We start from the raw sequence: 25,019 nt of genomic DNA, 5'->3' as shown, positions 1-25,019 counted from the left end.
CTTTTCCCGCCTATTTCCATTATTTTTAAATGTATTCCACCCATCGTTTATTTCATCCCAGCCCCACTAGAGCTACCTTGCTTGTCCTGCTCTCCACTCTTAATTAGCACATTCTTTTAGATAATATCACCAACACCTCTTTGTTCTTTTGTCTGTGACATCTTTTGGTTATCTCCACCTATCACTGCTTGCTTGTCCCAACAACCCCTTCTCCTGCACCCCCCCCTTAAACCAGCTTATATTTCACCCTTTTCCCATTTTTACTTAGTTCTGTTGAAGGATCATGAGGACTCTAAACGTCAACTTTGCTCTTCTCCGCCGATGCTGCCAGACCTGCTGAGTTTTTCCAGGTATTTCTTTTTTTGTTTTGGATTTCCATCATCCGCAGTTTTTTGTTTTTGTTTATATCTGTGTAAACAGTGTTTTGTCTGTGCAGTCTTCTGCACAATGGTGCACTTCTTTATGTAGCCTTCTCAACTCTCGGTCATGGTAGTGTGGATCTACCAGAACTAGCTTTTACCTACGCATGGTATGGCCAATTCTGGACATTCAGTCACTTGAAAGTGAAAGAAACAGACTGCTCAGAAATCCAGCTCTCTGACTCAGCTTGTGAACCATCTCTTTTCTCCAACTATTCCCTTTCCCCTCTGTCCCTCTGCCATAAGGCCTCTGTATTTTAACTTCCTCCTTGTTGGTAAAGCTCCCAGGTGAAGGGTTGCCAGTTCACGTGGGCCAGTATTTCTTATTATCTAAAAATTATGATTGACACCTTAACTATTGTTACAAGCTTTTAAAAATCCTTTACAAGCATTTTTAAAAACAATTACAGATTCCTAAACATTTTAAAGTAATTGCGAATTCTCCCTACTGCTTCGGAGTCAAAAGCCTATGAGTAATTTGACACATACTATCTGGAAAGTGTAGCATCCTTGGGAAGGGCAGGTGGTTTTGAATATATTGAAACCCACTGGGGTTTACCTCGCCTCCTGTCTGGGTCGGTTGTAGACTAATTGATAGGGCGGAATTTTGCATTGGTGGGGGCGGGCAGGGGTGGTCAGGAAGCCAGCAATCAGCACCGGACCACGATTTTACGATGGTGAGCCAACTGAGGCCTGCGCAGCATGAATCATGAGCGGCAGCACTGAAAGCTGCCTGTGCGGGGGGTGGGGGGCAACTGAACGCAATCTTCGTGCGTGCGCGCGACTGAGCGCTTCTTAATCTCCCTGAAGCACAGAGCTGCCTCGGAGATCAAGAGATATTTTTAAAAATAGTTTAAAAATAATGAAATTAGCGCTCATGTAACTCTGTCACATGAGCAGGGGCATGTTATTAATTAAAAATTAAAGCTTTTGTTTTTATTTGCTTTTGTAAACCTCATCCCGCCTGTGGATGAGGTTTACAAAAAAATACAAAGGCCGCTTGGCCATTTCGCCTGCCCGCCAATCATTAGGTTGGACGGGCAGTGAAAATTTTAATTTAATTGATTACTTAATAACCTTATCAGGCCTTTAAATTGTCAGCGGGCACACTATCGGCTCTGATGCGTGCCCACCGACCACACTATCACGTGACTGCACGTTGATGTTGGCACACTTGGCCAACATCAACACGCTTGAGTGGGTCGGGTGTGCGTGCGCCCACCGAGTGAAAATTTCTGCCCGTAACGATTGCTTAGCCATAACTCCGTTGTTTTTGCAACTAGGAAAATAGTTGAAGGTGAACTAGATGAACCTTGGTGTTGCTTTTACCTAGCAATTCAAATGCTCCTGTTATACCATTGTCAAAATTTGCAGTACTTTATTTTCTTAGCAGACATCTTTGTGAAATAATTATGGTGTGAAATGAAATGCACATTGGGCCATTAGAAATTTGAGACAACATTCTAAGAGTACATTCATTTTGAATTCACTCAGTGTAAATTTATAGCACCATAATCATCCTCCCCATATTATAAACAGTTGTCCTTTTACTTTCCTTATGCCGCACACTAATTTCTGGTAATCCTCTGCTCATGCTATATTTCATGTTCAGTCACCTTCCAGGAAATAACTTAATTTCTCTCCGCTGCCTATGAAGTATGGGAATTAATTAACAGTTAAGGTGGGGCTGTACCTACTGGCGCCATCCAGCGCTGACCCGTTAGTGTTTGCAGGTTCAGTTGGTCAGCAACTTACACCATATGCGGTTGGAGGTGGTGCCCACGCTGAGCACATTCCTCACCCCAAATCGTTTCCCTCTTTGCCCTTTGGGTAACGGGGCTGACCATTTAAAAAAAAATCTTCAGGGATCCAGGATAACACTCTGACTTGGACCCCACTAGTAGAGCCCACATTTGCTCATCTGAAATTTAGTACAAGGCAATTAAGAAACTCTTGGCAATGACAAAATCCCAAAATAACTAGATTTCCGGCAAGGATTCAGTGACAAATCCCCAAAACCCTTGAGGAATTTCTACTCCAGTATGTTAATTTCAGGGTTCAAGATTTTATTGTGTAGTTCTCTGGTTTTGGAAATTGACATATACTACAGTGTATTTTGGATGATAAATTGTGTTGCAACTTGTATCACATTTCCAAGTTTTGCTGATGCATGGCACCGTTTCATTGTGAACATGGTGGAAATGGAATAGGAAAAATGTAATATTTTAATCAGATTTTGTGGTGCTGAGGTACATATACGGAAGGCCCAGGCTGTAATAAAAGTGCAACTTAAATATTGATTTTTGTTTTCATTTCATGCATCATGCATTTGAAAAAAATTAAATTACATTTTCAATTCTTTGTTCCCTGAATTGAATTCAGAGAGCACCAAACCTTCCAGTTTTCACGACATAACACATGAGGCCAATGCTGGGGACCAAAAGGAACATTTTTCTTGTTCTGCTGAACTTCTAGATGTCAGAAATGCTAATGATCACATAAATTAAATTGCTCTTTTCCTTGTTGCTCTGGAAACTGGAGAGAGAAAGCTATGCAGGCATCTGACAATAGCTTCATTGGAAAGTGAAATCAACAGAGCAGAAGAGTCCATTCATTATTTGTGTATGTGTAGTTTGCTGCAAAACCTTGAGCTCACCACTCTTTTTAAGAACAAAATGTTGATGGAAGTGCTATAGTTTATCAAAAAATTATTTGGCCCTTGAAGTTAAGTATTTATATTGACAGTATGAAGTTTGCGAGATTCAAACTCAGCTACAACCTATTAAAAAAGGCCACTTTGGTTATCGTTGAGCCAGTCCACACTGACTTCCTTTCAGCAGGAAAAGGAATGAAATAAAGACGACCCAGCCAAGATATGGTATGAAAGAGCTGAAATACCAGCCCCTGATGGATTTTTAGAACCGGTTTGTAGTGCTGTTACTTTATAGACAGTGAATACTAAGGAAGTGAAGGTATGTGTGCACTGCTGCTATACAAAGTGCAATGTTAATATTTACAAATAATGTTAAATTTTGGCTTTGTTTGAGAAAGGTGGGTGTTGGTGTGTACGAGCTTGGCAGAATTGTTGTTTTATTGTCCCCCGTTAGTCAATGTAAAGATGAGTTATACCTGTTGATGTAACTTAATAATATTTGGTAAAGGTAGTGCAGTTCTAACATTGCTCATGTATCTTTTCAAAATTCCTAACTACTTTATTTATTACCCTGTAGAAATTATGTACAAAAGTACTTTCATTGACACCTGGACTAAATGATTTCTTTACTATAAGATACTTTGCATCTCTTGCTAGCTAGCGCTTTCCTTTTCTAAACTGCAGAATATTAAAAAATTTTGTTTTAATTTGCTCTGTAACTGCTGTACTCGTACAGTGCCCAGTTTAAAAAAAAAAGTATGTTTGAACTGCCAACTTTTAGTTACTGGCACATTGAGTATCAAAGTTTAATTAAACTTTTGGAGATTTTGTTGCAATTCTTATTTTTATGACCAGTGAAAAGGCTAATTTTGTCATGTAGCCTAAGGTGTAAAATAGATTACCACATGTTGAAAAACTATGACCCATAATAAAGTATGTTTATTTCTTAATTTTATCTCGTTTTAATTAATGGATTTATTCTCCATGTTTGCTTTTTTTATATTGCTCCTTGTCCAACTTCTTCCTCTTGAAGGCAGGGACTTGTACTATGGTAAGATTCAATGGCAGTGGCTGCCCTCTGGCAATTTGCCATTGCATGTATGAGACTGTGCAATAAGCAATAAGTGCTCATAGACAATAGTGTTCATTGTAACTTCAAGCAACTGTCACCTATCAAGTTTATGTGTAAACTTCTAGCAAGAATCATTGAATAGCAATCAGGAGTAGGGAGCTGCATGAGTTGTGTCTTTGTTATTCTCTCACTGAGGACAATGAGGCCAATTATAGTGACTTCATTGCAAGCTGAGAGATCAAGCCTGGGTCCTCTTGTCTCATTGTCACAGGGAACTGCAAAGCTACCCAGCCAACAGTAGGGGAGATACATGCCTACTGATCTATTTAACGTATTGAAAATCTATTTTCAGCACACAAAAATCTAAACTGAGTCATTTTGAGCAGCACTATAGATGGGGAGATGAAAAACAATCTGTCACTCCCATAAATGATATGAAATGATGCTGTAATTGGCGGCAATCTTATGCTATCTGGTTTCATTCTTGGCTGAATATTAGATACAAAGGGATTTGCAATCCCAGACCAAGCAATACAAGATATTCCCCTTTATGGTAGGAGAAATGTTTTTATAGTTGAATGAAGATATTTTTAAAATCCCTTGGCCAAAAGGCCAATCCTGCACTAGACTGTCCATGCAAGCTGGTGCTCTTAGACACGCCCGAGGCTAGGGTCTTCTGATTTGGTCCATGATTGGGGGCAAGGGGGTGTGACTGCGAGTGAAGTGGATATGGGGATCGAGCAGGTAGAAGTGGAGGAGCCTCAGCTCTTAAATTTGTCCAACAGGTTTGAGGTTTTTTCAGCTTGTTTGGATGAGAGTGGGGGCTGCAGGGTGCATAAGCCAACTGACCATTGCACCATGGCACAAAAAGTCATCCGAGTGGAGAGTAAATAGGAGTGTAGTGGTTGTAGGGGACGGTATAGTCAGGATGATAGACACCGTTCTCTGCAGCTGAAAGCATGAGTTCAGAAGGCAGTGTTGCCTGCCTGGTGCCAAGATTCGGGACATCTGCTTGGAGCTAGAGGGGAACTTGCAGTGGGAGGGAGAGGATCCAGTTGCTGTGGTCCAAGTGGATGCCAGTGATATAGATAGGGCTAGGAAAGAGGTCCTGCTTAGGGAATATGAGCAGCTAGGGGCTAAATTAAAAAGAAAAACCTCAAAGGTGGTAATCTCTGGATTGTTAGCTGAGTCACAAATGAATTGGCGTTGGATAAATAAGATTAGAGTTAAATTTGTGGTTCATAGACTGATGTGGAAAGATTGGGTTTCGATTCATGGGGCACTGGTACCAGTACTGAGGAAAGTGGAAGCTGTACCATTGGGACAGTCTTCACCTGAACTGTGCTGGGGCCAGTGTCTGGCGAGTCATATAACCAGGTTGGGACAGAGCATTTGCACTTAGGAGTGCACCAGATGAATCAGATTGTTAAAGGCAGTCAGGCAGATGAGTTCATTTTGTATTCGGGACAATTTCTAAAAACTTATCAGCCATGATTGAATGGTGGAGCAGACTCGATGGGCCGAATGGCCTAATTTCTGCTCCTATGTCTTATGGTCTTATAGTACATTCTAGTGCTAACCAGGGAGCAGGCTATTTCAGACCTAGTTATGTGCAATGAGACAGGATTAATTAATGACCTCATAGTAAAGGGACCTCTAGGCAACAGTGATCTTAACATGGTCGAATTTCATATTCAGTTTGACGGTGAGAAGTGTGGGTCTAAGACTAATGTCTTAAATTTACAGGCAATTACAAGGGCATGAGGACAGAGTTGGCTAGGAAATTGGCTAAAAAGGTAGAATGGTAGAGAAATAGTAGCAGACATTTAAGGAGGTATTCCATAACTGTCAGCAAAGGTATATTCCATTGAGAAAGATTGTATGAGAAGGATGCCTGTTTCCGTAATGGCAATTAGATCATACCCATTTACCTCTATTTGTGCCTTTAAATCATCTACCTTGTTGTGAATGTTGCATGCATTGAGGTAGAATGCCCTTAACTTTGTCTTTTTGACATTATTCTATATTCTAAACTTAGTTAATGCTCCCCTTCGTTTTGCCTGCCTGTTTATTTCACTTGTCACTTTTCTACTTCTGTTGTCAGCTTTCCTTCCTTCCAATTTGAGTCGTCCCCTCCCTCCCCAAAGGTTCCCTTGACAAGCTAGTTGAAACCCTCCCCAACAGCACTAGCAAATCTCCCTGCGAGGATATTGGTCCCAGCTTGTACATGTCCCACATACCCCAGAATCAGTCCCAATACCTCAGAAACATGCCCTCCCTCCTACACCAATTCTCCAACCACATGTTCAATCGCTCAATACTCCTAATCCAATGCTCACTAGCACGTGGCACTGGAAGTAACCCTGAGATTGCTGCTCTTGAGGTCCTGTTTTTAAAATTTCCTTCCTAACTCCCTAAAATCTGTTTTCAGGACCTCATCCCTCTTCATACCTATGTCGTTAATAGAAATGTAGACCACGACCTCTGGCTGTTCACCCTCCTCTAGAAGGATGCCCTGCAGCTGCTCCACAACATCCTTGACCCTGACATCAGGGCAGCAACATACCACCCTGGAGTCACATTTAATGCCATAGAAAAACCTTACTGATTTCCTGACTATGGAATCTCCTATCACTATCACTCTTTGACTCTTCTTCCTCCCTTCTGTGTAGCTGAGCCACCTGCAATTCCACAGACTTAGCTGTGGCTGCACTCCCCTGATTGCTGTCACCAGTATCCAAAATGGAAAACTGATTAGTAAGCGACTTAGACTCAAGGAACTGCTGCACTACCTGCCTGGTTCATTTAGACTGCCTGGCAGTCATCTATTCCTGCTCTGCCTGCACACTCCTAAACTGCAGTGTGAGCACCTCACCAAATGTGCTATCTACATAGTTCTCTGCCTTGAGGATGCGCAACAGTGATCCCAGTTGCTGCTCGAGCTCTGAAACCCAGAGCTCAAGCTTCTGCAGCCAGTGGCACTTCCTGCAGATGTGTTCATCTAGGACACATGGTGTATCTTTGATTTGCCACACGACACAGGATGTACATTCCACTCAGCCGAGTTGACTTCTCATACCATAACTTTAGAAACTATCTATTACGATTAGAATAAGTAGAATAATTTACGAGTTACTCACCAATCAGCTTCTTCCCCGGACCAAAGTAAGACCCAGCTACTGGAGGCTGAGAAAAGGTAGAAACAGTATACCCTGTTTTAAGGCTGGAATAATACTTTAACATCTCTTAACTTAGAGTAATTTTAGTTAATTGCTGAGTTAAAGAAAAAAATTATACTTTAGATAGAAATTAACCCTTAAAACTCTCACCCACAGCTCTCAGTGCAGACCCTGGTTCAGTCTGTGTTGTGTTACCCACCTGACATCTGTCATAAGCACACTGTTTCTTCTTCATCCGAATCTCTTTCTTTTTTTACCCAGGGAGCTCTGGATTTGTCTGCCCTACCTTTCCCCTTGGTAGGAATATACCTTGACTGTACCGAAACTATCTCTTCTTTAAAGGCAGTTACAATTTTACCTGCCAACCTTTCACTCCAATTTATCTAGATCAGATTCATTCGTAATCCTCTGAAGTTGACGTGTTCCTTGTCCCTTTCCCTAACCAACCTAAACCGTATGATACAATGATCGCTGTCCCCCAAGTGCTCCCCACTAACAGTTGATCCACTTTGCCCACCTCATTCCCAAGACTAGGCCTTGTAATGATTAATGATAAAATAAAAGCAAATACTATGGATGCTGGAAATCTGAAATAAAAGCAGAAAATGTTTGAAAAACTCAGCAGATATGGCAGCATCTGTGGATAGAGAAACCAGTTAACATTTCAAATCCAATATGACTTCTTCAGAACTGAAGAGAGATAGAAATGTGATGGGTTTTATGCTGTTGAAAGTGGAAGGGTCAGGTAGAACAAAAGGGAAGGTCATGGATAGGTTAGAGGGCTGAACGGACAGATGGGGCACTCACAATTAGCACTCTCTAAATCTACAGTAGGATATAAGGCTGAGGATGGAGCAAAGAGTGTGGAGGTATGAGTAAATATTTCTTGTGTAAGTCTGCACTTTTTTGATTGCTCTGTGAACCATATTGCTTATATTTTCTGGAAATGAGGAGGCTTCTGTCCTTAAGAACCGACTTACAGATTGGCCATAGCATCAAGTCTGCACCTCAGCATTCCAGTAGCTTAAAAATGGGGATTGTTATGTCAAAGTGAAGACATTTTCTCAGATGAGGGGGAGAGGAGAAGAAGGGAGAGGAGGCCAGCCAACTGGAGACATCATCAGCGTGTCTGCCCACAAGAACAAGCAGCACACTCTGAAGGGGTTGAAGGCCAGCCAGGCTTGCAAGGGAGAAGGGTCCAGCGGAGGCACCACTACCCTGCTGCAAGAGTATACAGAGTTAGATCCGGCTGTGCTGGACATGCAGTGCAGAGAAGGGTTGACCTCTCAAGGGAGATAATGAATCCATCTGTGAAATGATTGGGCATGAGATCACATCCAACTGCATTGGTGGGCACCCTATGCCTGTGGCACTGAAAATGAGTGTCACCTTCAATTTTTAATGCTTCAGGATCCTTCCAGGGTCTTGTAGAAGATCTCTGCCATGAGTCATAATCTGCAGCACACAGCTGCATAAAACTTGTCATGGATGAACTCTTCATGAGGGTGAACACCTTCACACATTTCAGAACAGATGAGGGTAGCCAGACAGAGCATGCAAGGGGATTTTCAGCTATTGCAGGCTTCCCAGAGATTCAGGGTGCCATTGATTGCACCCAAGTGGCGATCAAGGCACCTGCTGTGAATCGTAAAGGCTTCCAATGTCCAGCTAGTGTGCGACCATCATCATCAGCAGATCCTCCAGGTTTGTGCGAGTATCCTGGGAGTTGCCATGACTCTTATTCTCCATCACCTCCAGGTTCCAAGGCTTTTCATCCCCCCTGCACACTTGGATGGCTGGCTGGTGGGAGATAAAGAATACCTTCTGAAAGGGTGGCTCATGACACCAATAAGCTGAAGAGAGGTACAACAGAAACCATGCCTCCAGAAGAGCCATAGTTGAAAGGATGATCAGCCTGCTCAAAATGAGGTTCAGTTGCCTGGACCGGTCTGGGGGATGTCTTCAATATGCACCAGATCCCGTGCCTCTCATTGTTTTAGTGTGCTGTGCCCTGCACAAGCTGGCTCTCTCTCTCTTGTGGAGATTACATAGAGGAGGGAGACTGGGATATACAGCCACAAACTTTTGAGAACACAGACTCGAAGGATGAACCTGCACAGCCACAGAGTCATGCTGAGGACCCAGCAAGGCGGCAGCTTTTGGGGGCCAGGGAGACTGGAGAAGCTGTCATTCAAAGGAGCTTCTGGTCGGCTTCAAAAGCCCTAATTACATGTCCATGGAAAGCTATCAATACATTTTCGCTCACAGCTCATGAACCCCTCCTCTCCTAACAACCTCTTTTTCCTGTGCCATCTCTGCAAAAGAGCAGTCATGCTCAGTTACTTTCTTGGATTGAGTTGCAGGCCTGTTATTTTAATGGCACTCATAACATTAGAGGGCATGTGATCTGAAGTAAGAATTTAATAAAGTGATGTGGGACAACAATACACAAACCACACTGATCAAGATTTCACCTGTGATTGCCCTGCTGTCTTCACTGTGATTTCTTAGACCGTTTACAGGCGCTTTGTCTTGGTGCTCCCCTTTTGCTGGCAGCTTCATTGGAGGCAGGCTGCTGACTCTGATGTCCCGTTGGCCTGAATGACTTTGGCAGCCGTCCTGTGGTTGGCAGAGGCTGTGAGGGCGGGAGAATCCTGCACAATCGCTGGACACTCCTCGGTCATCATTGTATCTTGAGATGATATGATCACTGGGAGAGGAGCTGCCCATCAGGAGCACCCTGAGGGGAGCCCCCAGATGCAGAGAGCAAATGCTCATCCACCAACATGAGGTTTGCTTGGACCTCTCTGCTTGCCATAGATGGATGAGAAGCTAGCAAAGATACCAGGTGCCTCACCCATCTCTCACACTGGCAATGCCCCACTGAGGTCACTGCCAGTATGTGGGCCCACAGGTCTGAAACCCTTGACTGAGCTCCTGGAGCTGGCTCTCCATGAGAATCACCTATCTCTCAATGGAGGATGCCTTGAGTTCAGAGCTGATGGTGACTGCAGTGCTCATACCCCACACAGGCTCCTCCGTTGTCTGAACCATAGCACGCAAACCCTCTGGAAGCTCCGGTAGATCTCCACATACATCCTGCTGGACATCCTGTATTTGCCGCCTGCTGGAAAACTCCAGAGACTTGTCATCTGTCTGTGGCTCAGCATCTTCCTGTTCTCCAACACTTCTCCGACTTTCAGAGGCCTGGGAGCTCTGACTCTGACAGCCACTCAGGCAAATGTGAAGTGCTTTCCCCAGTATGTTCAACCATCTGTACCGACTGAGGTGCCAGTACCTGAGGTGCTGCGAGCTGCAGAGTGAGGATATGACATCTGAGGGTCCCTCCGCCTCCAAGGACCCTCTACGGTTCTGGATGATTATCTATCTGATGGATGAAAAATAGCAGTAAGTATACCTGAGCATTAAAGGAGGAAGTGAGTAGTTACTGCTGCATTCTGCTCATGGGCATTGCACAATTCCAATATTGACTGATGCAAGAACATAGAGGAACAGTGGACATAACCCTTCACTCCTTGCTCTGGCGCCCTCCATTCATAAGGCATCCCCCCATCAAAAGTGTGTTGCTTCACTCTTCAGAAACCCCTGTCTCTCCTCGACCAGTAGATCTTGCCCCCCTGATTGCAAGCCAACTCTAAAATGTTCTCCTCCATTGGCCTCAGCATGGCCAGATTCAGGACATCACTCTGCTAGTACAGCTGTGTTCCATCACATCGAGCTTCCTCTTTTGTGAGGACAAGATCAAAATCATGAGTCCCTTTTCAGTTTGGCTGGCGTTTACATGCTCCTTCCCACCATTGCTGGTCCATGTGCCCATCATGTTGCATCTTGACTGAACATATATGTGTGGGCTTGCATTTGGTGGGGCTGGAAGGTGGTATGCAATCGACTCCAGACACAAAGTGGACCTGTGCTCAACAAGGCTGTCTAGGAAAAGACATGATGGCAGGCATGCCTAAAAGGGGAAAGTCCTGCTCTGATCAAATCCACAAATTATGTCCTCTGTTACTTGACAAAGGTAACCTGTCCCTCCTCATCCTTCTCAACCAGCCTGCAGTCCATGACGGGATTGATGACAGAACTCCCAACACCTCTCCGTTTTCATCTAGATTATTGGGATGCCACTCACCTGGTTTTATTCTCACCTATCTAACCATGGTCAGAGCATCACTTGCAATGGCTACTCTTCCTGCTCCCACATGACCATCTTGGGAGTATCACCAGAAAACCTATCTTACTGCCACTTCTCTGGACTCCTCCGCTGTTGCTACATTACCAGACTGCTTGCCCAATATCAGGTACTGCACAAGCAGAAATTTCCTCCAAGTAAATATTCAGACAAGCATGGCCTATATTCTCTGTCCTTGCTCTGAAATCAGTTCTCTAGCTATTGATTTGTTTCCTCTCCCTGACACCTGTACGAGGCTGAACCAGACTGTTCGTAGCATTGGTGTAATTTTTGACACCAAGATGAGCTTCTATGTCTATAACTGCCCAACTCCATCTCTGCCTCAGCTCATCTCCTGCTGAAACTGTCACCTATGCTTTTGTTGCCTGTAGACTTGACTATTCTAACGCACTCCGAGCTGATCTCCACGTTCTACTCTCCGTAGAACGCAGGCCATCCAAAATGCTGCTGCCTTAGTCCTTACTTGCTCCAAGTCCCATTCAACCATCACACCTGTGCTCACTGACCTACATTAGCTCAAGCAGTGCCTTGATTTCAAAATTCTCATGCTTGCTTTCAAGTTACTCCATGGCCTCACCCCTCCCTATCTCTGTTATTTCCTCTAGCCCACAACCCTCTGAAATATCTGCACTTTTTAAATTTTGGTCTGTTGAACATTCCCAATTTTAATTGCTACACCATTGGTGGCCAGGCCTTAAGCCCTGCGATTCCCTCCCTAAACCTCTTTGCCTCTCTACTTTCATTTCCTCCTTTAAATGTTCCTCTTTAATCAACCTTTATATTGCCCGAATATTGCCTCACATGGCTTGGTGTCCAATTTTTCTAGATAATGCTCCTGTGAAGCAGCTTCAAACATTTTATTCCATGCAAGTTGTTGTTGTAGCACTAATTTTTTGAATTTGCTGAGCTTTGAGTTTGCAATAATGTCAGATTTGTTAACTTCCATTACTTTCACTGGAATTCTGTGTATTTTAATTCTGCTTCTCAGATTTATCAAGTTATGGCTACAAGGAAACTATTTAGTTCAAATTGTCAGTTGCTATCAAACGTGACCAAAAGCCAGTGCTGATTTTTGCATTGCTGGCACATAATCCAGTTCAAAGTTTCAAATCATTCCCATATTCCTCTATGGAGTTCATAAGAATGAGAGGTGATCTCTTTGAAACATAAAGATTCTGAAGGGGCTTGGCAGGTAGACATGAGTGGCTATTTCCCCTGGCTCGAACAGCTAAAACATGGGGGCACAACCTCAGGATAAAGGGTCGATCATTTCAGGGCTGAGATGAGGAGAAACTCCTTCAGTCCGAGGGTTAGAATTCTCTACCCCAGGGGGATGTGGATGTTCCATCACTGAATGTATTCAAGGCTGAAAAAGATTTATTTTTCTCTTGAGGAATCAAGGTATATGGCAGTGTGTGGAAATGTTAAGTTGAGGCAATTCAACCATGATTATAATGAATAGTGGAGTAGGCCTAAGGGGCCTAACAAGATGGTCTACATTTGCTCCTATTTCTTATGTTCTTATTCCTTTTGTGATTCAGTTTACTTTTAAGTATTAGAAATTGCAGATCAAAATAAATCAAGATAATAAAATATGGTGACAATTCAGAAAAATGAAACGTGGTGATACAAAAATTCTATTTTAATGCACCCGCTCATTTCATTAAGAGCAATACATATAACATATGGAGAGGAAAACAAAATAAAGCATGTATTTCCTTAGTTATATATGATTTTAAAATTTGCTTCACCACCTATATACTCTGGTTCATGATCTGATGCAAGAAGCTCTTCAAATAGAAGTCTGAGAGTAACCTCAAGACAAATTGGCTTTACCTTGCTTGCCCCAAAGATCTTACACCAAAAAACTATACCAATAATTCTATCTTCTACTTATCTATTAACCTCAAAATGTAAACACTGAAGGGTGTCTGAAGTAGAATTTACAGTTGAGTAAGGATATCTTTCCTCATCCAACCAACAGTATATTCATATATAAAACCAAAAAAACTGCGGATGCTGGAAATCCAAAACAAAAACAGAATTACCTGGAAAAACTCAGCAGGTCTGGCAGCATCGGCGGAGAAGAAAAGAGTTGACGTTTCAAGTCCTCATGACCTTTCGGTCGAAGGGTCATGAGGACTCGAAACGTCAACTCTTTTCTTCTCCGCCGATGCTGCCAGACCTGCTGAGTTTTTCCAGGTAATTCTGTTTTTGTTTTCAACAGTATATTCAGTTCAACTGCTCAGATTGTCTTCTAGTGATATATGGATTTGAATAATCAATGTCATTCATCTTTTGTGAAAGTATTATCCTTTTACTAAAAGATATGTATCATTAACATATACTTCCAGATGGTCTTAGTAAATGCTTATGTACACCCCCAGTTTTTCTGCCGCATTTTCCTTTTAATAACAATTGTACTGGCTTGGTTGTATTAATCTAACGGCTTCAGATACAATTGAGTTCTTAATATTTTTGTAGATCATTATGAATTTTACTGTCTAGTTTTCTCTAGAACTACTTCCATTCCTGTTTGTCACTGAGGTGGTTGGAATATGGAATAATGTTTGTGTAAATCTTGAAGAATGTCACCAGCCCCTTGCACTGAAACATACACTTTAATATAACTGAAAACCAATATTACTCTTGCCCTTTTATCATGCACAGTTTACCAAGGGGTGGGAATATTCTGGCCTCTGAGTGCTGCTTGACCTCTGGTTTCCTAGGAACATGAGGTTGTTCAGGAGAGTATTTTTAAAGCTGTGTAACATTACACATATCTCCCATTGGCTATGAGGATGAACATGACAGGATTCCCATGACGACTCCTAGTCATCTGTTCTTTGACAATATTAACGAAAGGTTTTTGTGGACAGGAAAGATGTTGGCAATTGTAATGCAATTAACTTTTATTCTATTTATTTTAGAAAGGCAGCCTGGACGTTCTGAATTTTGTCAGTTACAAGAACAAAACTCTTCATTAAAATGAATAACTAAAATGCCTTTTCCTTGTGGAATAAGGGTTTTGGAAACTAGTCTTGAAAATGGGAAAAAATTGCAGCAATATTTCTGGGATAACCTTTCCACACATCATGGTTCAAAGTTTGTTACAGATGCAAAATTAATGGCCTTAGAAATAATGAGGGTTCAGTGCTGGAGGTGCACATGTTATCTAACGAAGCCAATAGTGGGACCAGGATTATCTACCTACAAGCATAATTTGTTAATTTTTGGAGGGTTCTGGCACCAAAAGCTGGTTAAGTTGCTGAAGGCAAGAAAGAGCCTGGATTGGAGAGGCTACTGGGATTACATGGTAAATAGCCCCTCTCCTTATAATACAATTTATCCTGTGACTTAACATGTGCAATGTTGCAGGAGTCTCTTGCATCCAGTCCATCACATTTTATGAGAGCTGCAACAATCTTATAAAAAGAGAAAAAGACAAGTATTTTGAGTGATTTTCCCCTGTGGCAGAGATTTTCAACCAGATGCCCATCTCAAGACTGATTTCAGCATCTCTCTATCCTGATTGGGTTGAACACAGCCTATCAATGACAGTCAATTTTTGTGGCCTGAAAAGAGAACAGTTCTAATTTTGAAGAAAAGTATCAGGGCAGAATTTAATCCCCACCCCAGATGTGGATTGGGGGGCAGAGGGCCCTTATAATCACATGAGAAGGCATGGGGTTGAAAACCCCGCAGACATTGTGGGCCCTTCCATTATGCCTGCCGGTTCCCCAGTCTGCTCACCATCCTTAATTGGACAGGCGGCTATTTAGTAAGACTTTGAAGAACGCTAGCTGGAAGCTGTTCTGAAAAACCATACCCTGACTAAGGGCAGTGGTTCAGTGAAAATATTTGAAAACGCCTGATATTAAAATTTACATTACTGTCATTGGGTTTACAGCAGGTTCTTTTAGAAAGAAAATTTGAGCATTTTTATGTCACCGTTGCATTTTGACCAAATTACAAATGGAAGAAAAATCTATGCAATCAGTTTTAGCTTGACTGTGACTTGGCTACATTTATTATTTTAATGCATAATGCGTTCTCTAGGCAAACGGCATGTATTTAAATAGACGTTGGATATTGTAAATAATTTACACATGGGAATGTTTATTTTATAGTTTGGATATGCAAATTAAAAGTGCGATGTATCGCCAAGGTTCACTGGTGTACTAATGTCCTTCATCACAAAGCAATTCAAACATGGGACTGTCCCTTCCATGTCAGCCATGGCTCAGTTAGTAGCACTCCTGCCTCTGAATAACAAAGTTCTGGATTCTCTCCAGGGCTTTGGTACAAAAATCAAGGCTGACACTCCATTGCAGCACTAAGGGAGTGCTGCACAGTTGGAGGTGCAGTCATTTGGATGAGATGTTAAACAGAGGCCCCAGCTGCTTGCTCAGTGGATGTAAAAGATCACATGGCACTATTTTGAAGAAGACCGGGAAGTTATCCTTATGTCCTGGCCAATATTTATCTCTCAACCTAAAGAAAAACCTGATAATCTGGTTATGTTGCTTTTCATTTGGTGGACTTCTGCTTTATGACAAGAAAAAGAAAATTGGAGAGCAAGTTATACCTTATATTGAACCACTGTCTCATGTCTCCCAATGTTAGATATTAAGTCACATCAGCTGAAGACAAGTAACCTGTGTCCCCTGAATTGTTCAAAATGATTGTGTCTGACAGAGAGACTTTAAATGAGGAGTTTCAGCAATGCTGGCAAAGCAAACATTATTGTCAATCTGAATGAATTGAGTAACGTCAGGGCTTTTAGAAGTCGCTGATAGGTGGGATCGGAATTGCTTGTAGGCCTGACAAAGGAAGGTTTCATTCTCTGATGAGTAGGTTGGACTTTTGTGATGATGCAGCAGCTTTAATGGTCATTTTTCTTAATTTCCAGCCCCTTTCAATACTAAGTTTATGACGGGCTCTGAATTCATGACATTCAGGTGACTAGCGCAGTGCCACAACCATAACATTGCAATTTCTGAGGATAGCGTACTATATTAATATACTACCTCCTTTAGCTTGGAGAGATCAGACACAAACTCTGTGGTTGCTTTTCCAGCCTGTTTGGTCTGACCAAAATTGGTACAATTTTTTACTGTTCTTATAATAATGATTACATTTTATAGACCCGTATCATATGTGACAATCACTTTTCACCATCACTATATAACCATGGAGATCTGTGTTATGGTTAGAGTTGAAATGTGTTTGCCTATTATGTGAGAGCAGATCACTGTTTGGTATAAAACAAAAACAGAATTACCTGGAAAAACTCAGCAGGTCTGGCAGCATCAGCGGAGAAGAAAAGAGTTGATGTTTCGAGTCCTCATGACCCTGCCAGACCTGCTGAGTTTTTCCAGGTAATTCTGTTTTTGTTTTGGATTTCCAGCATCCGCAGTTTTTTGTTTTTATCACTGTTTGGTATGTTTGCTTTGAGAGTTTGTCGGGCAGATCCCACTCACTCACTCTATCTCTCTCTCTCTCTCTCTCTCTCCCTCCCCCCCCCACCCCCTCCTCCTCCTTGAACTGGTGTGAAAACCACAGTTGGCTTATCTCAGTAGGTGACTTGTTGAGGCTCAGCTTTCCAGTGGTACAATATTGGTCACTGCTGCACTTGTAGTTGACTGGGCCTCTCAGTACATGGCACTAATTAGCCTCAGCATGGGAAGTGTTGCCATGGAAACTGGCCACTAAAGTGTTAGACTGATTTTGGCATTGTTCAGTTTATCTGCATCTCTCTATAAGGTCAGGGAGGTTCAGTTAAGCCTCTAAAGGAAAAGGACCATCGAACTACTTATGCTAGGTCTGCACCATGGTAAGGTTTTAAGTTTGGTTTACAAAGCCAGGAGATATTCACATTATAATTTTGTTGGCAAATCCTGTCAATGGTTCTTTTTTTTTAAAAAGGGAGAGATTTGTTGGCATAATAAGGCCCTAAACAGTGTATGTTATTTTGGTTCTTCCCTTCTAATTACAGTCGATTCAAACTTAAGACATTACATTAAACCTTTAATGTCTTTAAGCTATTTAAATGATAAAAAAGTAGATATTTACTATCGAGTTACAAGGCTCTTGATCATTCTGGTTGATTCGTCACTGTCGTGAATGTTTTAGCATTTCTTCCAGACTAGTGAATGGAATATTGGATGTCAAAGAGCAAGGCAGTCTATTTTTGGTGATGGTTGGGTGGGAAAGGAGAAAGAGGGAATTAGATAATGACACTGATCAGTTTGCCCTGTTGAAAAGCCGGCTTCTGATGGGTTGCTGCAATGCATCATTGATGATAGCGGCATCCAAACCATCTTGCTATCACAGGCTCTTGCTAACTCAGTTTAGGGAGAGCATTCAGATGTATACATTGTAAAATGAACTGTCTTATGGGGTGCAGAATGTTAGAAGACTGCGCTTCATTTTGTAATTGATTTCAGATTTAATATTGTGTTAATTGCAACTAAATCAAAAATCAATGATGATGCTACCCCTAGCAGCTGAATGACCAAAGTACTTTCAGCCACCCATTCATGAGTTCACACTTTTGAATTTGGGTGCCAGAAGATAGATCAGAGAATTCATTATTTCTGTGCTGAAAATGTGGAGAGTAAAAGCACAGGAACAACCAGATCATCAATGTGAATATAATGTTACCCAGACAGGACAAGGAGTTAAGGGAGTAAAAATCTTGTGAAAAATCTCAGATTTGTAGCTTCTTATATTTTGTGTGCAAGGTGTTGAACTACATGAGCTCTCATTATGCTGCCAGGCTTATTGTGTACTTAATTTATCTTTCCTAGTGAGCATCAATGACGCATCTATTGACATAGAAATGATTTTTTTTCTCTCTCAGGCACTGTGTGTGCACAGCAGAGCTTTGGACAAAGGCCTGTTTTCCTGGGTCAGTCACTTGTTATAAGCAGGTTCAAGTCCTTTGTTTGACTGACTGATTGCATTGGTTAATGAATAATGAAATATGATTGGGGTACAGAAGGAAGAATGTTGGATGAATGGCTATGAAACAGTATAGGGAGAATGCGGAGAGAAACACTTCCAATTGTTTATTATTATTAACATTTGTAAATTTAAAATATACTGTTTTATGCATAGTGTCTAGTTTCTCTTTGCCAGTGCAAACAAGATCTTAGGTTTTTGTGCACCTTTTCAAACATTTTCATTCTTATTTATATTGCTGATACTAAACATAAACATGTAACTTCTTTGAAGAATCTTTTTCACCATAAATAACTTGTGCATTTTAAAGGGATAATGTCACCCCATTGGGAAATTTTATCAATCCTGCTTTTGTCTGCTTCCATATCTGCTATAAATTAACTTTTTAAATTAATTATCTGCATTTACTTTTAATATCTTCACAAAGCATTAAATTCTGATTGAAAGCAAATGGTAACATCATGATGAAGAATTAGTACGGTAACATTCTCATTCCCTCTTCTGTATACAAGTATGATGAAGTGTTATCTATTTCCAGGACAGAGTATTGTCCTTTTACATACTGTGTAGTTGCTTCTGGAAGTAAAAATGCTTTACAAGCTGACGGACTTCAAATTAAGGGAGAATGATGGACAATTATGATTTCCTATTGCTTTAAGCGTTACTGCACTAACTTCTGGTGCCAAATATGCTAATCCACTGTCCCCATTTTCTCTGCATTCAGATGCCAGATCAGTTCGACCAAACAGTTGTACTAAACCAGCTGAGATATTCAGGAATGTTGGAAACTGTGAAAATACGACGAGCTGGATTCCCAGTCAGGAGGCAATTCCAGAACTTCTATGCAAGGTATAATTTGCAGATCAAGATTACACAGTACTGTTGGATCACCTCATGTGTTGTGGAGATGTATTCAGTATACACTCAGCGCAGATGAGCCTGAACAAAATCACTTTTTTACAGTGAATGAAATTGACCCAATCCCATCCCATAACACAATAACTTGCATTTATGCAGCACCTTTTAACATAGTAAAATGTACAAGGCTGTTCACAGAAATGATATCAGACAAAATGTAATGTAGAGGTACATAGGGCAGGATTTTGAGTGTGGCGTGGTTGGTGGGCTGGGGAGTGTCCTTGAAATGGGCCGATGCCTGCGATCGGACCCTGAGCGCGATTTCGCACTGGCTGGCCAATTAACAGCCAGTCAGCATGAAAAGCGTGCTAAAAGGCTCAACACTGCCAGGGTGGGGGTGGTAGGAGGGCGAGCATTGAAGTCAGTGGGGGAGTGCTCACAGAAAGCTCTCTGAAGGCAGAGAGCTGCCTCAGGGAGCTGAAGAATTCACATCCATTAATAACAGGTTTTAAAATCCAGAAAAATTCCCCATGCATCAGAAACAGTCACCTGAACATATACAAGATGAAAATTCTGTGTAAACGTTTTTATTTTTCTTTAATTAATATCAGAAACCTCATCCCGCCCTTGGATGAGGTTTCCTCAAAAAGGCAAAGGCCACCTGGCTGATTCGCCCGCCGGCCAACCGTAACGTTGGATGGGTAGCAAAAAATCAGTGTTGGTTAATACGTTAATGGCCTTAATAGGCCTCTTAATTGCCAGTGTGCGCGCTGCTGACTCTCGTGCGTGCCCACCGACCGGAATATCACGCGAGTGCACAACGATGTCGGGTGAGCATCCCAACATCATCACGAGCTATTTCACGCTGCAGCATGTCGGATGCGCGCCCACATGCTGAGCAAAGAAATCATAGGGCAAGTAACCAGAAGCTTGATCAAAGAGACAGAATTTTAAGGAGCGCCTTAAAGGAAGAGAGAAAAAGTGAACAGGCAGAGAGGTTTAATGAGGAAATTCCAGAGCTTAGGGACCTGACAGCTTCAAGAAAGAGTTGTCAATGGTGGAGTGATAGAACTCAAGGATGCTCAAGAGGCTAGAACTGGAAGAATGTAAATATCATGAAGGTAAACTTTTCCTCCTCATCCTTCTTAACCTGTCTGCAGCCTCCAACACTGTCGACCACATCCTTCTGCAACACCTCTCCACTGTCAACCAACAGAGTGGGACTGCAATCTCTCAATCCATCTAATTCTAGTCAGAGAATTGCTTCTCTTCCTGCTCCTGAACCATTACCTCTGGTGTCCCACGAGGATCTATCCTTCAGGCCCCTCCTATTTCTCATCTACATGCTGACCCTTGGTGACATCATCCGAAAGCAGTGTTAGTTTTCACATTTATGCTGATGCCACCCAGCTCTACATCACTACATCTCTTGACTCCTGCACTGCTGCTATTATCAAACAGCTTATCTGGCATCCAGTGCTGGATGAGCAGCAATTTCCTCCATTAAACAATGGCTTCAGTCTTTGCAATATTTTTGGTCTCTCACTCCAAATTTGTCCCCTAAATACCAACTCCATCCGACTGAGATTAAGTCAATCTGTTCACAACCCGAGTGTCATATTTGATCCCAAGATGACCTTCCAACCTCATTTGCGCCATCATTAAGACTGCCTATTTCCATCTCCGTAACATCGCTTGACTTCACCTCATCTGCTGCTGAAACCCTTATCCAGGCCTTTTGTTTCCTGTAGTTTGGACTATTACAACACATTCCTGGCTGGTGTCTCACGTTCTACCCTCAGTAAACTTGAGGTCACCCAAAATTCTGCTGGCCGTGCCTTAACTCTAGAGAGACCCATTCCCCTATCATTCTTGCACTTACAGAACTATGCCAGCTCTCAGTCAAGCAAAGACTTGATTTTAATCCAGCAAAAGGCTGAGAATTTTAAAGAGGAAGGAGGGTTGGGGGAGGGGCGAGCAGGAGGGTCGGGGAGAGAGAAGGGAGCAGGAGGGACAAGCAAGAGGGGCGGGGGTTATATCTAAATATAATATAACCAAATTATATTTAGATATAATCAATCAATCCTTTTTCCCTGTTCCCGTAATCCTGCAAGTTTAAGGATGTGATAACAGGGCACTCAGAAAAAATCAACAGGATTAGACAAAGTCAACATGGATTTATGACAGGAAATCATGCTTGACAAACCTCCTGGAGTTTTTTGAGAACGTTTCTAGCAGAATAGATAAGGGAGAACCAGTGGATTTGGATTTTCAGAAAGCTTTTGATGCAGTCACACATAAGAGGTTAGTGTGTAAAATTAAAGCACATGGGATTGGGGACAATATATTGGCATGGATTGAGAATTGGTTAGCAGACGGGAAACTTCGGATTGGCAGGTGGTGGCCAGTGGGGCACTAGCTATTCACAATATATATCAGCGATGTGGATGAGGGAACCGAATGCAATATTTTCAAGTTTGCTGATGACACAAAACTTGGTGGGAATGTGAATGTTGAGGAGGGTGTTAAGAGACTTCAAACCCATTTAGACAGGTTGAGTGAGTGGGTAAATACATGGCAGGTGCAGTGTAACGTGGATGAGTGTGAAGTTATCCACTTTGGTAGGAAAAGCAGAATGGAAGAGTATTATTTAAATGGTGATAGATTGGGAAATGTTGATGTACAAAGGGCCCAATCACTGAAAGTAAACATGCAGGTTCAGCAAACAGTTAAGAAGGCAAATAATATGTTGGCCTTCATTGTGAGAGGACGAGTACAGGAGCAAGGATGTCTTACTGCAGCTATACAGGGCCTTGGTGAGACCACACCTGGAGTATTGTGTGCCATTTTGGTCTCCTTACCTAAGAACAGAAACACTTGCCACAGAGGGAGTGCAGCGAAGGTTCACCAGACTGATTCCTGGGATGGCAGGATTGTCATATGAGGAGAGATTGGGCCGACTAGGCCTGTATTCACTGGAGTTTAGAAGAGTGAGCGGGGATCTCATTGAAACGTATAAAATTCTGACAGGGCTGGACAGACTGGATGAAGGGATGATTTTTCCTGTGCTTGGTGGGGGGGGGGTCTAGAACAAGGGGTCACAGTCTCAGGATACGGGGTAGGCCATTTAGGACTGAGATGAGGAGAAGCTTCTTCACTCAGAGAGTGGTGCACCTGTGGAATTCTCTACCATAGAAGGCTGTGGAGGCCAAGACACTGAATATATTTAAGAAGGAAATCGGTAGATTTCTGGACTCTAAAAGTGTCAAGGGGTATGGGGAGAGAGTGGGATTATGGCATTGAGACAGAGGATCAGCCATGATCATATTGAACAACGGAGCAGGCTCGAAGGGCTGAATGACCACTCCTATTTTCTGTTTCACTCAAGTGCCCATCCAATTTCCTTTTTTAATAATTCATCAACTCCACTTCCACCTCCCTCATAAGCAAAGAGTTCTAGATCATTACCACTCACTGTGTAAAACAGTTCTCCCTCACATTCCTGCTCTATCTCTTGCCCAAAACCTTATCTGACTCCCTTGATACTTGTGTAATGAGCTAATGGGAACTGCTGTTCTCCTTACCTAAACTTGTCATAATCCGGAACATTTCTATCAAGTATCTCCTAAATCTCCTTTGCCCCAAGGAGAACAACCCTGGCTCCTCCAACCTAACCTTGAAGCCAAAATCCTTCATTCTTGGAACCATTCTGGTAAATTTCCTCTGCACCCTCTCAAGGATTCTCCCGTCTCCCTGTAGTGTGGTAACCAGAATTGGATGCAATACTCTTGTTGTAGCCTAACTAAAGCTTTGTAAAGGTTCAACATAACTTCCCTGCTTTTGTTTATAATATCCCTATTTATGAAGCTTTAGATCTCATATTCTTCACTAACTGTTCTCTCAATATGCCCTGCTGTCTTCAAAGGCCTATGCGCATGCATCCCCAGTTTCCTGTCTCCTGCACACTCCCTGTAGCTGTGCCATTAAGTCCACATTACCATTCCCTATCCTTTCTGTCAAAATGCATCACCTCACTTTTCTGCATTAAATTCCATTTGCCACTTGTCTGTGCATTCTGCTAGCCTATCTGTGTCCTCTTGCAGTCAATTGATGTCATCCTCACTGTTTGCCACACTTCCAAGTTTGGTCATGTCATGTGTGCTCTGTCCGAAGGCAGGTCCTTATCTCGTTGTTTGCTGGTATTTCATCCTTTTGTCAGTGGTTGTTTGCCTTTGCCTTTAACTCTCAGGGCAGAGCAAGGAAGCAGGTCCCAAGTCTAGCTTAGCTGGAATGGGAATTGAACCTGCTCTGTTGGTGTTGTTCTGAACCACACACTAGCCATCTAGAAAAGTGACCTAACTGGCCCCTTCCAAGTTTGGTATCTTTAGCGAATTTTGGAATTTTATTCTGTATTCTAATATCCAAGTCCTTACCCGCTTTCTTGAACAAGGGTGCCATATTTGTCATCCTCTAATGCTCTGGCACTTCCCCATATCTAGGGAAGATTGGAAGATTAAGGCATCTATCTCAACCCACAATTCCTTTAACAACCTACAAAGCAAGTCATCTGGACAGGCAAATTGTCTCTCTAAAATGACAGCCTTTCAAGTGCATCCTACTTGTCAAAATCTTTCCAACATCTCTACAATCCCTGCTTTGACCGACATTTAGTCAGCATCTTTGTCCTTAGTAAACCCTTATACTTATGCAGTATTTAGCATGTTCTGTACCTTTAAGTACCTTCTTGGCCCTAATAGGACCCACTCTGCCTGATACTACCCACTTACTGTTGACATGCTGGCAGAAGATTTTTGGGTTCCTTTTTATGTTGACTGCCATTCTATTCTCATATTCTGTCTTTGCCAGTCTTATGCTTGTCTCCACTTCCCCTGTCAAATTGTTGTATTTAACCTGGTTCTTGATTGAAGAATTCACCCGACATGTATCATGTCCCCTCGTTTTTTTTTGTTCCATCATGTCCTCTATCTCCCTCATCATCCAAAGAGCCCTAGCCTTAGTTTCCCTACCGTTTGCAAACAATGAGATAAGGACCTGCCTTTGGACAGAGCACACATGGCATGAGCAAACAAGTGTGGCAAACAGTGAGGATATACCAAGCCTGTACCTGACACATTTCCTCCTCAATAGCCACCCATCGTTCCATTAGTTTTTCCTGTCAATCTTTAGTGTAGTACTCTTCCAATTTAGACTTTTACTTAGATTGTTCCTTGCTCTTCTCCATTGCTACTGTAAACCTGATAATTGTATGGTAAGTCTTATCTAAGTGTTCCCCTACAGATATTTGGTCCACTTGTACCACCTATCCCACCTCATTCTTAAGCACTTGAAATGCCTCCTTCCTAGTTGGACTGAGAACATATAAAAAAATTGTCCTGAACATATTTCAGAAATTCCTCCCCCTCCTTTCCCTTTACTCCAACATAATGCCAATTTATATATGGATAATTAAAGTCCCCAGTGTCATCACCATATAGTTCTTGCACATCTCTGATTTCCTGTAGATTTGCTCCTCTATCTCTCTCTGTCACTAATTGGAGGCCAATAGGATAACCCCAGTTGCACTTTCTTGCTTCTCAACTCTAACCAAATGGATTCAATGTAAATGAGTGTTTTTTCATCAATGTGTTAATCTGATCAAAGA

At 42.2% G+C, this 25,019-nt stretch overlaps 1 protein-coding gene across 4 annotated transcripts in view; it reads left to right on the top strand.

Moving 5' to 3' along the window:
• Positions 1 to 25,019, top strand: part of myo10 (myosin X) — a 370,178-nt gene that overhangs the window by 235,124 nt on the left and 110,035 nt on the right. For all 4 annotated transcript variants that reach the window (XM_041183612.1, XM_041183615.1, XM_041183613.1 and 1 more), the window contains exon 20: positions 19,224 to 19,348. In XM_041183612.1, coding sequence (XP_041039546.1) covers positions 19,224 to 19,348 — 125 coding nt within the window. The remainder of the gene's footprint in view (positions 1 to 19,223; positions 19,349 to 25,019) is intronic.

Source organism: Carcharodon carcharias, chromosome 3, assembly GCF_017639515.1.
Source record: "Carcharodon carcharias isolate sCarCar2 chromosome 3, sCarCar2.pri, whole genome shotgun sequence".
In the NCBI taxonomy this organism is placed as follows: Eukaryota; Metazoa; Chordata; class Chondrichthyes; order Lamniformes; family Lamnidae; genus Carcharodon; species Carcharodon carcharias.
The sequence above is the reverse complement of the archived record's forward strand: the minus strand, read 5'-3'. Positions and strand labels throughout refer to the sequence as shown.